This window comes from Desmodus rotundus, chromosome 4 (genome assembly GCF_022682495.2).
Source record: "Desmodus rotundus isolate HL8 chromosome 4, HLdesRot8A.1, whole genome shotgun sequence".
Taxonomy (NCBI): Eukaryota; Metazoa; Chordata; class Mammalia; order Chiroptera; family Phyllostomidae; genus Desmodus; species Desmodus rotundus.
The window spans coordinates 89,471,844-89,485,427 of NC_071390.1; the positions used below are offsets into that span (position 1 = coordinate 89,471,844).

At 37.5% G+C, this 13,584-nt stretch overlaps 1 protein-coding gene across 7 annotated transcripts in view; it reads left to right on the forward strand.

The window, feature by feature from the left end:
• Positions 1 to 13,584, forward strand: part of PDLIM5 (PDZ and LIM domain 5) — a 209,351-nt gene that overhangs the window by 163,407 nt on the left and 32,360 nt on the right. For all 7 annotated transcript variants that reach the window (XM_024574820.3, XM_024574819.3, XM_053922919.1 and 4 more), the window contains one exon: positions 2,331 to 2,518. In XM_024574820.3, coding sequence (XP_024430588.2) covers positions 2,331 to 2,518 — 188 coding nt within the window. The remainder of the gene's footprint in view (positions 1 to 2,330; positions 2,519 to 13,584) is intronic.

Genomic DNA, 13,584 nt, shown 5'->3' on the forward strand with positions numbered 1-13,584 from the left:
TAAAAAAATAATAATAATAAATAAAATAAAATAACCTGTACTTATGTATTACTTTCAAAATTCATTAATTTTTAATGTCTAAAAATTTTGAAAATCTTTTATTTAAATATATTAATTATCCTTTTATATGTTAACTTCATATTCCATGCCTTAGAGTATGTTAAGCACTTGTACATAATTATCTTATTTAAGACTCTTGGAATGCTTATAAGTAAAGTATTGTCCCCACTTAAATTTTATTAGAGGAGTAAAAAAATTTGTCCCTCACAAAGCTTTTAAAAGGTGCTCATAACCATTATACTATAACGCTTAAACTGTTTCCTTTAATATCATTTATTGTCATCTTTATTGGTAATTGTGTCCAGCATTTCCATTAAGTAAGCAATCTTTCACTTTTTATTTACTATAAAAATTATTAGAGTGCTTAAATTTTTCATTGTATTGTATGTTTAACATCAGGCATGTTTTAGTTTTTCATTAAACTGATTAGAAATGATAAAAGAAGTGGTGGCTCTATCATACTTGAATTCGAGATAACAATATTTCAAGGAAGTTAAAATAGCTCTGGTGTGTATGATTTTTCAACTGTTCAGTGTCAGAGGTGCCCTCAGACCACCCCCAGGTTTGCTGATTCACTGGAGGACTTAACAGAACTCAGGACACGGTGGTATACATGATTAAGATTTATTCCAGTGGAAGAATAGAAAGCAAAATCAACAAGAGGAAAGGCATGTGGGATCAAGCCTAGAAGAAATGAGACTCACGTTCCCGAAAGCCCTCTCCCAGTGAAGTCACACAAGACGGGCTTGATTCCTACAGTGATGAGAGCTAACAAAATGGGCAAAGTGTTGTCTGCCAGAGAAACTCATTAGAAACTAAGTACCTAGGACAAGGTTTTTATTGAGGCTCATTATGTAGGCATGCTGTACCTAGTTCATACTCAAAGTCCAGACTCTCAAAAGGAAAGCAAGTGTTTAGCGTGAACAACATTGTTTATACAGTTTAGGCAGTGAGTAACTCTTATCTTTAAGAGAAAGTTTTATATGACTGTGGGGAGCTGTTTATGAGCCAAGTTCCCAAATGCCAGTCAAAGGCCAACCTTGCAAGCGGGCCTTCCACAGGATAGGCTGCCTCATGCCTGCTTAGTTAGGTGTTACTCGGGATTCAAGAGGCATCGGGGAAATTAGGCATTCTTGTTTACTTGTTAGTGTAGTGGATGTGATTGAATTTGAAATTTCTTTTCCTTGAAATAATCTCAACCTAAACAGTATACTTAAGTGTATTTATTTCATTGAAGTCATTATTAATATTGTATCCTATCTTTGTCAATCTGTTGTTCCAGCTGTTGCTTTCAGATATTGAGGAAATTGAGTTTTTCTGCATAGAATTATCTATAACTAGTAGCTCAGTTGTTATTGAAAAGCTAGTAGGATTTATTATTATTGCTGCTGTTATAATAACTATGATTATACTTCATTTGAGAGAGACTGTCACAGTGTTGTGTCATTCCATTGTGCATATTTTATAATTTGAGCTATCTAAAATTTTTTTTTGGAAATGATATGTAATCATAAATAACTAATAACTGGGTGAAAAACCCGTATGATCTAAATGAAACTAGAACCAGCACTGATAAGGCCTCCTGTTGAGCAAGTGACTGTGACGGAGAACGGACAGCGCTGGTCTTGTCTCTTGTTTTCCAGTATTGTGAACACAGAACAGTGGATGTTCTATTAGCCTGGGGGTGTTGTTTCTTGCTTACCACTGTGTGGCCAGTGTATAGTACAATGTCTGGCAGACAGTAGGTGCTTAAATATTTATTGAATGAATTAGTGACTGAGTCTGTGAATGAAAAGAGTGACTGGTGAGATGTCAGAGAAAGTTAGTTCATAAAATACCAGAAGAATGTGAGAAAGGGGAAAGAAACAACTGTGCCATTTGATAAAGATTTTCAGGGATTCTTTAATAATTGCTTATCTTAATCTGATGATTAAGGGTTTATAGAGAGGAACAAGAAGTCAGCGAATTACTTAAAGGTGTTGGCTGTATTAGTTTTTCAGTAGCCTAATTTCTCAATGAAGACCTTTTAAAGAGAATTTTCAAAGTGTTGAACAAATGAAACCTACTTTCCTTTTTGTTTTATTTTGTTTTGTTTTGTAGAGAGGCAGTCCTGATTATGGTTTTAGAAGGTTTTTGGGTTTTTTTTTTACTATCAGTTAATTGATTATTATTTTTGTTTTCCTTAGAGATTTAATGGGTTGCAAAAAGAAACAATCATTGCTAGGTTGGCTTGCTACCATTCCACCAAAAATGTTTTATTTTCTTTCCAGCAACACCCAGGAGCCTTCTCAGCCACTGGTTTCATCAATAGCTTTAGCACAGAGCGCGCCTGAGAGGCCGGAAAGCCCAGCCTTCGCCAGACCGGGGGTGGCCAGTCTCACAACCGCAGCTGCCTTCAAGCCCGTGGGCTCCACCAGCATTGTCAAGTCACCAAGCTGGCAGCGGCCGAACCAAACAGGTAAGCCAAAGAAATCTCTAACACTTGGCTTTTCTTGAGTATAGTTATGACCCTGTGTTCTGGGATATATAATAGAATTAATTGGTGGAACCCATTCTCAGCCATCTAAGATTTTAAAAGGACTGCAGAGAATAGCTACAGCTGGTTTCCTCTCAAAGTGTTTCGTAAACATTTTCTGTATGTTATTGCCATCTGCTGTTTATAACTATAGGATTGGGCATTTCCTTGTTTTCCGGATTACTTGGGAAGCCTGTGTTGTGGGTTGTAAATTTGGGGTCTCATTAACAAACTGTATTGTTAGAAGGTTATCTTGGAATTATAACATTTTAGTTTTGATGCTGTATGCAGAATTAACAACAGAAGCATTTAATGTCGTCAGACAATTATCAAAGAAAGGATCTGCAACTTCTTTTCCTCTGAAGATTCGTTCACAAGGCAGAAATGGAAAGAGGACATAGTACTACAAAGAGCATTAGAGTGGTGTTAGGATGGAACAACTTAGGTCAGTCTGGAAACTTGAGTTTTCATTCACTTCTATAGATGAATAGCTTTAAATAAAGTCACTTAGTAACTTCTTTGATTCTCAGTTTTCTGATCTGCAGAATGTAGGAAGACTAAATGATCTCCTGTTCCTCCCAGAGTGAACAGTTTATAACTATAGGACTAAAGTAACTGTTTCAACAGGAAGATGGGACTCTACTTAAATGTTGCCAATCCCACACTCAGCTTTCATCTCTTCCCGTTCTTTTACACTGCCCCTGGATGATCTCTCATCCAGATTGCTTGTAGTACCTAGTCACAGTCCTCTCTCCTGAACTTCACATCCCCAAACCTTGTTAATCTACTTGCTGTTTCCTGATGGCACCTCAAATGCAGCGTGTCATTACCTATCTCTAGGAATGGAACGCCCACCCAGTCACCAGAGCTGGACTGTGAGCTTGAGACCTCCCGCCCCACTCCCCTGTTCTCACAGTAATTAACGCCTAATGATTCCACATCTCAGTATTTCTCAGTTTTTTTCTTCTCTCCATTGCCTTGTCAAACAACCTGTAACTGATTTCCCTGTCTCCTTCTCCACCCATCAGTCTGTCCTCCCTACCTCAGCAATGATTTGGCGAAAACTCCGGTCTGACTCTGGCCCCAGCTGTCTCCACAAGCTCGTCTCCTGCTGCTCCCAAGTGGATATGATATGATCTGGGCTATTTTAAAAAAGAGAAAATTTTATTATTTTGAAAACTTAAAATATTTAGACTAATGTAATTAGCCTTTGAAATTTCTGAACTGTTAATTCACAAACCTATTGGGGGCAAATTCTGACAGCTCAGCCCATACATTTTAAGTTATTTCCATTTACTTAAAGCTTATCCATGACAATAGAGATTTTCTGTAAATATTTTATATGTGCATTAAAAGAAAGAAAATAATTCAGAAAAAAATTTTGGTAAGGTAATTAGAAGGAAACAAGAGAATATTTCCTAAAAGAGCAAAGGAAAGACTAAATTTCTGAGGTAGAAACTAATAAAGGACACAAAGTATATGTACTGTGGAGGGCAGAAAATAATATATACTGCTTTTGGAAACTATGGCCAAAATAGCACTGTGCTTATTAAAGGGAAATGGGAAAAATTTCACTTGATGTGAAACTCCTAGAAACTACACTACTGCAAAGTTACCACAAGAGGGGGACAGACTCCTTTCTTCTCTGAATAATCGAGGCAGGCAGGTGTACAATTACAATCATTATTCACGTGGTCACTATTTAAAATATACTTTTTACAAAACATATAAGTGAATTTGATTTGAAAAAACAACAGTCTAAACTATTAGATGATATATAACATTATAAAGTATTAATGTCATAAAAATTGAAAATGTTTTGCCATTGTAAACTCATCGTTGAGTGACATCATGATGCTTACTTAGCTCAAATCAGAAAGTATTTGCAGAACACCTGCTGTATCTTGCTGGAGGTGCTGCACACTGACACTTAATGAGTTATTGTGTTATATATAAAAGCACTTATTTTGCAATATTTTGTAAAAACTGTGTAATAAATGAAAAATTCCCAGCTCCCCAAATTCTTTTATTCTACTCTACCTAATAGTATCTCATATTTTAAAACAAAACAAACTACCTCAGAATCTATTCTTAGTCTTATAAACAGTTTCAAGAGCTTGCTAATGCAAATGAAAAGTTGTTTTGATTTAGAAGGTGACAGGTGCCTCATTATGGGTTCTTATGTTCTTACAGTTCACCTGTGAAAACTACAGTGTCAACCAGAGGGATGCCAGAGTTAGAAGGGCCAGGTGCTGGGCTACTGTGGAGTTAGGGTTGTGGAGTTAGGTAAAGCACCAAGGCAGGTGCCATTACTTCCCTCACCTGAGAAATTCAGCCTTCTTTCTCTTCATAATTCACAGCTGTGCACTAGTGTGGGCAGAATAAAACGAAAACAATTTTTTTATTTTCCTATCGCCCATCACCAAAGAGTGACTGTTACCAGTGATGTCATTTTAAAATAATTTCTACAGTTGGGTGGGAGAAGTGGGATCAAAATCACTAAACTGCAGTCTAGTTGATCCTTAAATCAGTTTAATGGACCACAGAATTTTCATTAAAAAATGAAATAGAATAGAAAATATAAGCATATTTTCATATGCTAAGGAAAATGTTATAAAAACGTGATTTTAGTTAGTATACGTGTATACAAGTAAGTGTATTTGTTCATGCACATGCAGACGTATTTTGGGTTAGAAGGTAAAGTATATTTCCTACTGCAGTGTATGGTTAAGAGTCTGCAAGTCATTTACGTAGTATTTTAGCCACACTTTGTCCTCTGGGATAGCTAACATGGTTGTGAACGGACAGCTTAGAGAAAAAGCTTGCATGCAAGGGCCAGTTGAAAGTTGAAGACCTACTAGTGCATTCTGAACCTGGCATGGTTTTCTGTTACCTTCACTGAAGTTCCGACTTTAAATCTTTGATCATATTCCACTTGTGGTGCACAGTGTGTTGCCCCGAGAGAAGTCTTACAGGAACACAGTAATGCTGTTCCCATTGATAAATGGGAACTAGGTGTGTGTAACAGCATTATAGTTTAGATTGGATCATCATTTTCTCAGGCATAGAGTTTGGCATACATATGCAAGCTTGCCAGTGACTGCCAAAAAGCTAAATATTTTAGGATGCAAAGTGTTCAAAAGTTCATAGTCTAAATGAAAGTATTAAGATATAAGAAACGTAAGAATTCCGGCTTGAATTTTATGTAAGCTAACAAAACTACTTCCTATTCACCTTGTCTTTGGCTAGATTTCCGTAATTCAGATGTGATAGTCCATTTAGAAAAGTTGACTTGATCTAGAAAAATACATAATAGGTGAGATTCTTCTTGTCATTTTTCAGAATTGGGGACTTGTACGTTTTTTAAATTATATGTTAATTTATTCTATTTGTATGTCCTAATAGATTTTGGAATGTTTGAAACCTTCATATTATATATAATTAATAAGTGGTTAGATAGATATTTCAAAACCTTTGTAAATTTAGTGATATAAGTTGAAAAGTATGTTCCCGTGTTTATGTAGGTGACCTAATTTGCTATGTAATGTTTTTCCTATATTCTGTTTAGGTTATGGATACCAGATTAGTTCATTTGATGCAAGTATACATATAAAATATTACTGTCTTAACCAAATTTAGTCAGATGTTTTTCACAAATACAATACTAGAGTCATAAAGAGCCATTATATGTTAGAGGCACATCAGTTTTCTAACTTTAATTGTATACAAAATGAGGACAACTCATACAGGGGTGTCCAACCTTTTAGTGTCTCTGGGCCACACTGGAAGAAGAAGCACTGTCTGGGGCACACATTAAATATGTAGACACTAACAAAAACTGATGAGCAAAAAAAAGGTTCCAAATAAGTTTACGATTTTGTGTTGGGCCGCACTTTTAGCCGTCCTGGCCGCATGTGGCCCATGGGCCACGGGTTGGACACCCCTGTGAGCGCTCTGCTAGATCAGGCCTGTTGTTCGTTGAGCCTGGCCTCCTAGCTGATGGTGGTCCTGAAATAGAGGAAGCCCACCCTATGGAGTTGAATTTCAGAAGGCCTGAGATGTTCCCTGGATGGAACGTTTTGAGCCTTTAATTTGTTTACCTGTTAAAATAAGGGTCAAAAAAAGTCCCTTAGAGCATTCTTGTGAAGCTCAAATGATACAACGAAGTGCTTGATACATAGAGGATACTCAGAAAAGGTTTCACCCCTTTATTCTCTTTAGAGAGAGTGTTAATAACTTACACTGTCACCATGCAACAATACAGTTCTCATGTGACTTCCCTTCTTGCAAATACTTTGGGCCCTCTGCTGCCCACACACTTAATGTTTGGCCTCTTAACAGGTCTTGTGGTCTCTTTACAACCTTTTGCCAACCTTTTCCAGCCTCATTTTGTAATATCGTTCCTTATATTCCCTATGGTCCAGTCACACTAGAGTTCATCAGTTCATACAATCCCTTGGGCACATACTTCTGTGCTTTGTACAGTGGCAACTTTTATTTGAAACTCCTTTACACTCTTCGATCCCTGGAAAATTTCTATTCACTCTTTAAGACCAGATGTCATCTTCTTTGTGAACCATTCGTTAGCCCTATTCATAGTCGCCTATCCTTTCTCTATGTTCCTACAAAATTTTGATGATGACCTTATTATAGCATTCATCATGATCATTTAAACTGTTTACATATGTGTCTTTTACTGCTGTTTATAGACCCCTTAAGGACAAGGATCAAGTCTTACTAATCTTTATTTTACAGTATCTAAACAATACCTGGCTAAGAGTATGGGCCCGAAGTAAATGTCAGTGAGGGAATGAGTGAGTGTGTGGATAGGTCAGTTTGTCTTATTTTTTACATCTTCACATGATTTGAGGGATTCTCAAGCATCGTTCTTTCCTCCTAGAAGACTTGAAATTGCCACCGCAGTCATTGAACAAAGGTGAATGTACTACCTGTCAGAGGCTGCCATTAAAAACTATGCATGTTGCATAAGGAGAAGGGGACTTCACTCTGCTTGAAGCAGGGAATTCCCGTAAGACTTAAAAGTTATGAAAATAGCAGTACTATAACTAGAGCTACATTGATTTCCAGCAGTTAACAAGCTTCTAGACCTGAAGCCCTATCGTAGCATTTTTCCCCTCAAAAAATGTGGAATATGGCATATAAGGAATCAAGCAGTGGAGTACAGAGGAAATATTAGGGATGTTCACCCATTTTGTCACTGTGGACAAATCAACTTGGATGCAAAACACCAATAAAATAACGGAAATGTGCAAACACAGTGCAAAGAGTTAAATCAGATTGTAAGGCCCAGGTCAGAAGGCTGGAGGTCTGGATCAATCGAAAGGACCAGTAAAGTTCCAGTGATACAGTCTTGAGGTAGAGTGTGTATTTGTTTATAATGGAGTCTTATTTTATGCAGGAATAAAGTGTTAACATTTGTGCCCTAAAGTAAAATCACATGTAGTCAAAACCCATGAATATTTTTAGGAAGAGGCCACCTTAGAGAGGAACGACATAGCAAAAGCTCACAAAGAACTTGGCTTCTTAAAAGAGGGCAAGTAGTTCAGTGTGGTTAGTACTGTATAGTGGCCAGAAGGAACGTTGGATGGCTTATTGGGGGCCTTGTCAAAAAGAACATTTGAGGAGAACCAAGATGGCGGCGTAGGGTAGACACACTGCGCCTCCTCGCACAACCAGAACTGACAGAGAATCGAACGGCAAGGGGGACCGACACCAAGGAAATAGAAAATAAACATTCACCCAGACTGGTAGGAGGGGCGGAGACGGGCACCGGGGAGGAGAGGACTCACGTTGCCATGGCGGACCGAGACTGGTGGAGTGTGGGACAAACGGGGCAGGCAGTCCGAGCACTAGCAGACCCTGCGGCCCCACATTTGCACAGATAAACCCAGAGGGCCGGACTCAGAGTGGCAGAGAGTGGGGCAGGCAGAGCGGTGGGTAGCACCCCGCGGCACCACATTCGCCCACAGATAAACCAGATGAACAGCGGGGAGCGAAGCAGACCACGTAACCCAGGGCTCCAGCACGGGGGAAATAAAGCCTCAAACCTCTGATTGAAAATGCCCGTGGGGGTTGGGGCGGCAGCAGGAGAGACTCCCAGCCTCACGGGAGAGGTCATTGGAGAGACCCACAGGGGCCTAGAGTGTGCACAGGCCCACCCACTGGGGAACCAGCACCAGAGGGGCCCAGTTTGATTGTGGGTACCAGAGTGAAAGATTGAAAGCCGGAGGAGAGTGAGGCGGGTGCCATTGCTCCCTCTCGGCCCCTCCCCCACGTACAGGGTCACAGCGCGGAGCCCAGCATTACCCCGCCCTGGTGAACACCTAAGGCTCCGCCCCTTAAAGTAACAGACAAGCCAAGACAAAAAAAAAAAAATGGCTCAAATGACAGAACACTTCAAAGCTCCAGAAAAAATACAACTAAGCGACGAAGAGATAGCCAACCTATCGGATGCACAGTTCAAAGCACTGGTTATCAATATGCTCACAGAATTGGTTGAATATGTTCGAAAACCAGATGAAAAAATGAAGCCTATGCTAAGAGAAACAAAGGAAAATGTACAGGGAACCAATAGTGATGAGAAGGAAACTGGGACTCAAATCAATGGTGTGGACCAGAAGGAAGAAAGAAACATCCAACCAGAAAAGAATGAAGAAACAAGAACTTGGAAAAATGAGGAGAGGCTTAGGAACCTCCAGGACATCTTGAAACGTTCCAACATCCGAATTACAGGGGTGCCAGAAGGAGAATAGGAAGAACAAAAAATTGAAAACTTATTTGAACAAATAATGAAGGAGAACTTCCCTAATCTGGCAAAGGAAATAGACTTCCGGGAAGTCCAGGAAGCTCAGAGAGTCCCAAAGAAGCTGGACCCAAGGAAGAACACACCAAGGCACATCATAATTACATTACCCAAGATTAAATGCAAGGACCTACATCCAAGATTACTGTATCCAGCAAAGCTATCATTTAGAATGGAAGGGAAGATCAAGTGCTTTTCAGATAAGGTCAAGTTAAAGAAGTTCATCATCACCAAGCCCTTATTATATGAAACGTTAAAGGGAGTTACCTAAGAAAAAGATGATCAAAAATAGGAACAGTAAAAATGACAGCAAACTCACAGTTATTAACAACCACACCTAAAACAAAAATGAGAGCAAACTAGGCAAACAACTAGAGCAGGAACAGAACCATAGAGATGGAGATCACATGAGGGTTGTCAATAGGGGATTGGGATGGGGAGAGGGGGGTAAAGGTACAGAGAATAAGTAGCATAGATGATAGGTGGAAAAATAGACAGGGGGAGGGTAAAAATAGTGTAGGAAATGTAGAAGCCAAAGAACTTATAAGTATGACCCATGGACATGAACTATAGGGGGGGAATGTGGGAGGGAGGGGGTGGGCGGCATGGAGTGGAGTGGGGGGGGGGAAATGGGACAACTGTAATAGCATAATCAATAAATATATTTAAAAAGACAAAAAAAAGAACATTTGAAAGTAAGGAAAGTGACACAATCAGATTTGCACTGTTAAAAGATCATTATAGTGTTAGTGTGTTTAAAAGATCATTATTCACACTGTGAAAAATTAAAGATTGGAGTCATAGAGACTTTAAAGAGGTTGTTGAGGTAATCAGTGTAGACCGGAAGATAATGATACGACCCTAGGCAATGACAATGGCAGTGGCAGTGGCAGTGGAGAGAATTCCTGGGGCAAGAGAATGCCAAGTACTTACACTTAACCTGACTGGGATGTAAGTTCTGACCATTACTCTTCCAGGGAGCTTTATTCCCTACAGAGTATTATTTATCCTCTGTGAAAACGTTGGTAGAAGATGTGTTCGGTGTGGAGAAACTATATTTCCTTCTACGTCAGATTATGGCAGAGAAAACTGGTTGAATATATTTTTTGTTTTGGGGGGGTTTTTTGTTTTTAAAAACAGAATGAATATATTTCAATATACAACTTCTTTACAACCAAAAAATAAAACAGCACAGTAAAACAACAAAAGCATTATTAATGTGTCTAGTTACAAAATATCAATCTGAGTGGACTGCATCTTGTTGAAAAATAAGTTAAAGTTTACTTTTATAAATATCTAGTCCGTTTTTATAGCACTTCTTCAGGCAAGTGCATTTATTTCCCCTGAGTTAACGTTTTCTATACATGGATGCTTTCAGTTCTTTATACCTACAAATATGAGAGTGGTAGCATTGGCAGGATCCTCACTGCCGAGCGTGCCTTTGCACGAAGCACCAGAACTGCCTGTTGTCATGGAAATAAACATTACGAGATAGAAAAGGGGATTCTTTCAAGATAAAAAAGAAAAATTCTGTAGAACCCTGATGGCCAAAGATTAAATACTTAATGTTGCTATTTGTATGTAGTACAGAAAGCTTTAAATCTGTAGATAGACTTTTAAATTTTTTTCATTAATTACTGGGTTTTTCTTCTTTTCCACTTTCCAAATATGTTGATTTTGAGAGCATTTGTAATGATTTAAATGTATTACTTGTATAAGTGTTTAGTAAATAATTTATGAATTCTTACTCAGAATGTCATTGAACTATACGATATTGGCTAATACTATAATCATAATTTTCTATAGAGAAGAATGACTATTTCATAGAGCCATTGAAAATAAAAAGGCTTTGTTACGTTTTCTTTCAAAGTAGTGTTATGGTGTTACCTAACTATGCTGAAATCTTTTTTTTTTCCAATGTTTTCATTAGCTGTTCTCACAACATGTTAAAATAATGCTACCTTCATGTTCTCTTTAATCACGTTAGGTCCTGTGATGTTGGGAGGAAATTAGTGGATTTCTTCCTTTTTATTTTTTGCTTTTATTGTTAAATGTGTGCATGGAGACAAACATTGTAATGAAGAAAAGTAAGGGCATTTCGTTGATATTATGGTGACATACTCACTACACTACTACTATTTTAACATTTAGTAGTGGACATTCTTAATCTCCGATACGCCATATTGAACAAATATAAATTTCTGTGTATTCTACTTATGGCATTCCCTTTATATGTATCATGTAATATGTATATACACTTTTTATTAGTGAATCACTATTTTCTTTATGAAACAGTTTTAATATATGTAGTAAAGGCAAGAGCTCATAATTGATAAAGACTTGTAAAAATTGGTGATTCTTTTTTAAAATATAAATTGCGTTTTGTAGAAACACAGTACAAGTAATCTGTAAACAGAGAGGTTGGGATCATTTGCAGGCTTTTTAGGGACACAGTAGATTTTTTTGGTGAAATCAAAAATGGCAAAAGACACAAAATTACTTTTCAAAATGAATAGTTAATTTTGGCTTTTTTTCTGTTGCACTCTGCTTTGGGGAGTACTTACCATCCTTATTTGGGCATTTAGAACTCAGGAATGTAATGGGTAGCCTTGAAGGGAGCAACCAGTTTCATTTAACAGTAAATGGCAGGTAGTAATAATGGTTTTTTAAATAATTTTTTCACTTTTTAAAAGTATCTTTTTATTCAGAATGTACAATAAGATAATGTCATGAAAATTTTAAATGGATTCCATTTTACCAATGAGCTAAACAGAGTCTAGGAGAAGTCAAAAGAATCATCCAGAGTCCTATGGTGATTTGAACCCAGTTGTTTTGAGTAAATAGGGCTCCTTCCTGTATCACAAGATAACACCAGTGAATAAGATATTTAAGGAGGACTAAATCTCTTAGAGATAAAGTAGAAAGGATTCTTCCCTTGCATAGGGGGGATAAACGAGTGACTAAAAACTATTAAAATGTTTCAAGTAACATTTTCTTTGCATTTAAACTCCATTTTTAAAATTTAGCTAAGATTCTTGTTAACTGACTATCATACCCTGCCTTTGCAGTTTGCTACATCTTAGCAATAAAGAAATGCTTATTCATTCATTATGGACAGAGCTTTGCAGAGATCCAATACATTCTTTGTTTGTTTGTTTTCCCCAAGGAAGACTCAGATATATTTGTGAGATCTGATTAGATCAAAAACTGAATGATGTGCATCTCAGTTATAAGTGGATATAAATTCTATCTTTTATTTGAAGTCTAAAGGAGATAGGGGTGAGAAAGGAAATTACTGTTTTTCCAACCATCCCAAATTTCATTGTAGGCTTTACGCTATAGTAATAAATCGAGATAACTAGATTTGCTTAGCTAAGATGGATAGATTTATTGGTTCCATTTTTAAATTTTTATATGAATAAGTAAACTGCTACCAGTTGCTTATGTTTCATCTTTTCTAATAATGTTTTATTGCCATCTGCTCCCCTGCTTTTTGACATCATTAAACCAAACAGTCCACTGGCCATAAAGGCCTGACTGGAGCTGTCCATTGTCACAACCTGGTGTGAAGCATGTAAATATGCTCGATCTCTTTATAGAACAAGTAGGTATTTTCATTTAGAATCATGACTCTCAGGAGGAAAAAAGGAAAAACCATTAACTACCTTCTTTCTTTTCTTCTAAATGTCTTCTTACTGGAATTTATTTCCATGTTGGAAGCTTTCCACTACAGATACAAGCGCACTGTTCTAAAAGCTCTTCTTTCTCCCCATTTTCCTTTCAACCTGAGATTAAAATATTAAATCTTTATAGGGAAAGATACTTGGACTTATTCGTATATGCTTTTAATAAAGCATTAATATCTTTTATTAACTGATGCGTATGGTTTAAACTAGAGATTGGCAAACTGGCCTTTGGTCACATCTGGGCCACCACCTGGTTTTGTAAATAAAGTTTTATTGGAGCACAGCCATGCTCATTTGTCTGCTTGTTGTCTATGGCTCCTTTATGCTACAATAGCAGAGCGAAGTACTTTCCACATAAACCATGTGGCCCACAAAATCTAAAATATTCTCTGGCCATTTACTGAAGAATAATTGCCAACCCTAGGTTTAAGCCATAGGAATAAGAAAAATTATGCTTGATAATTCTGCACAATAGATGCAGACTTTATTGGGGTCATGAG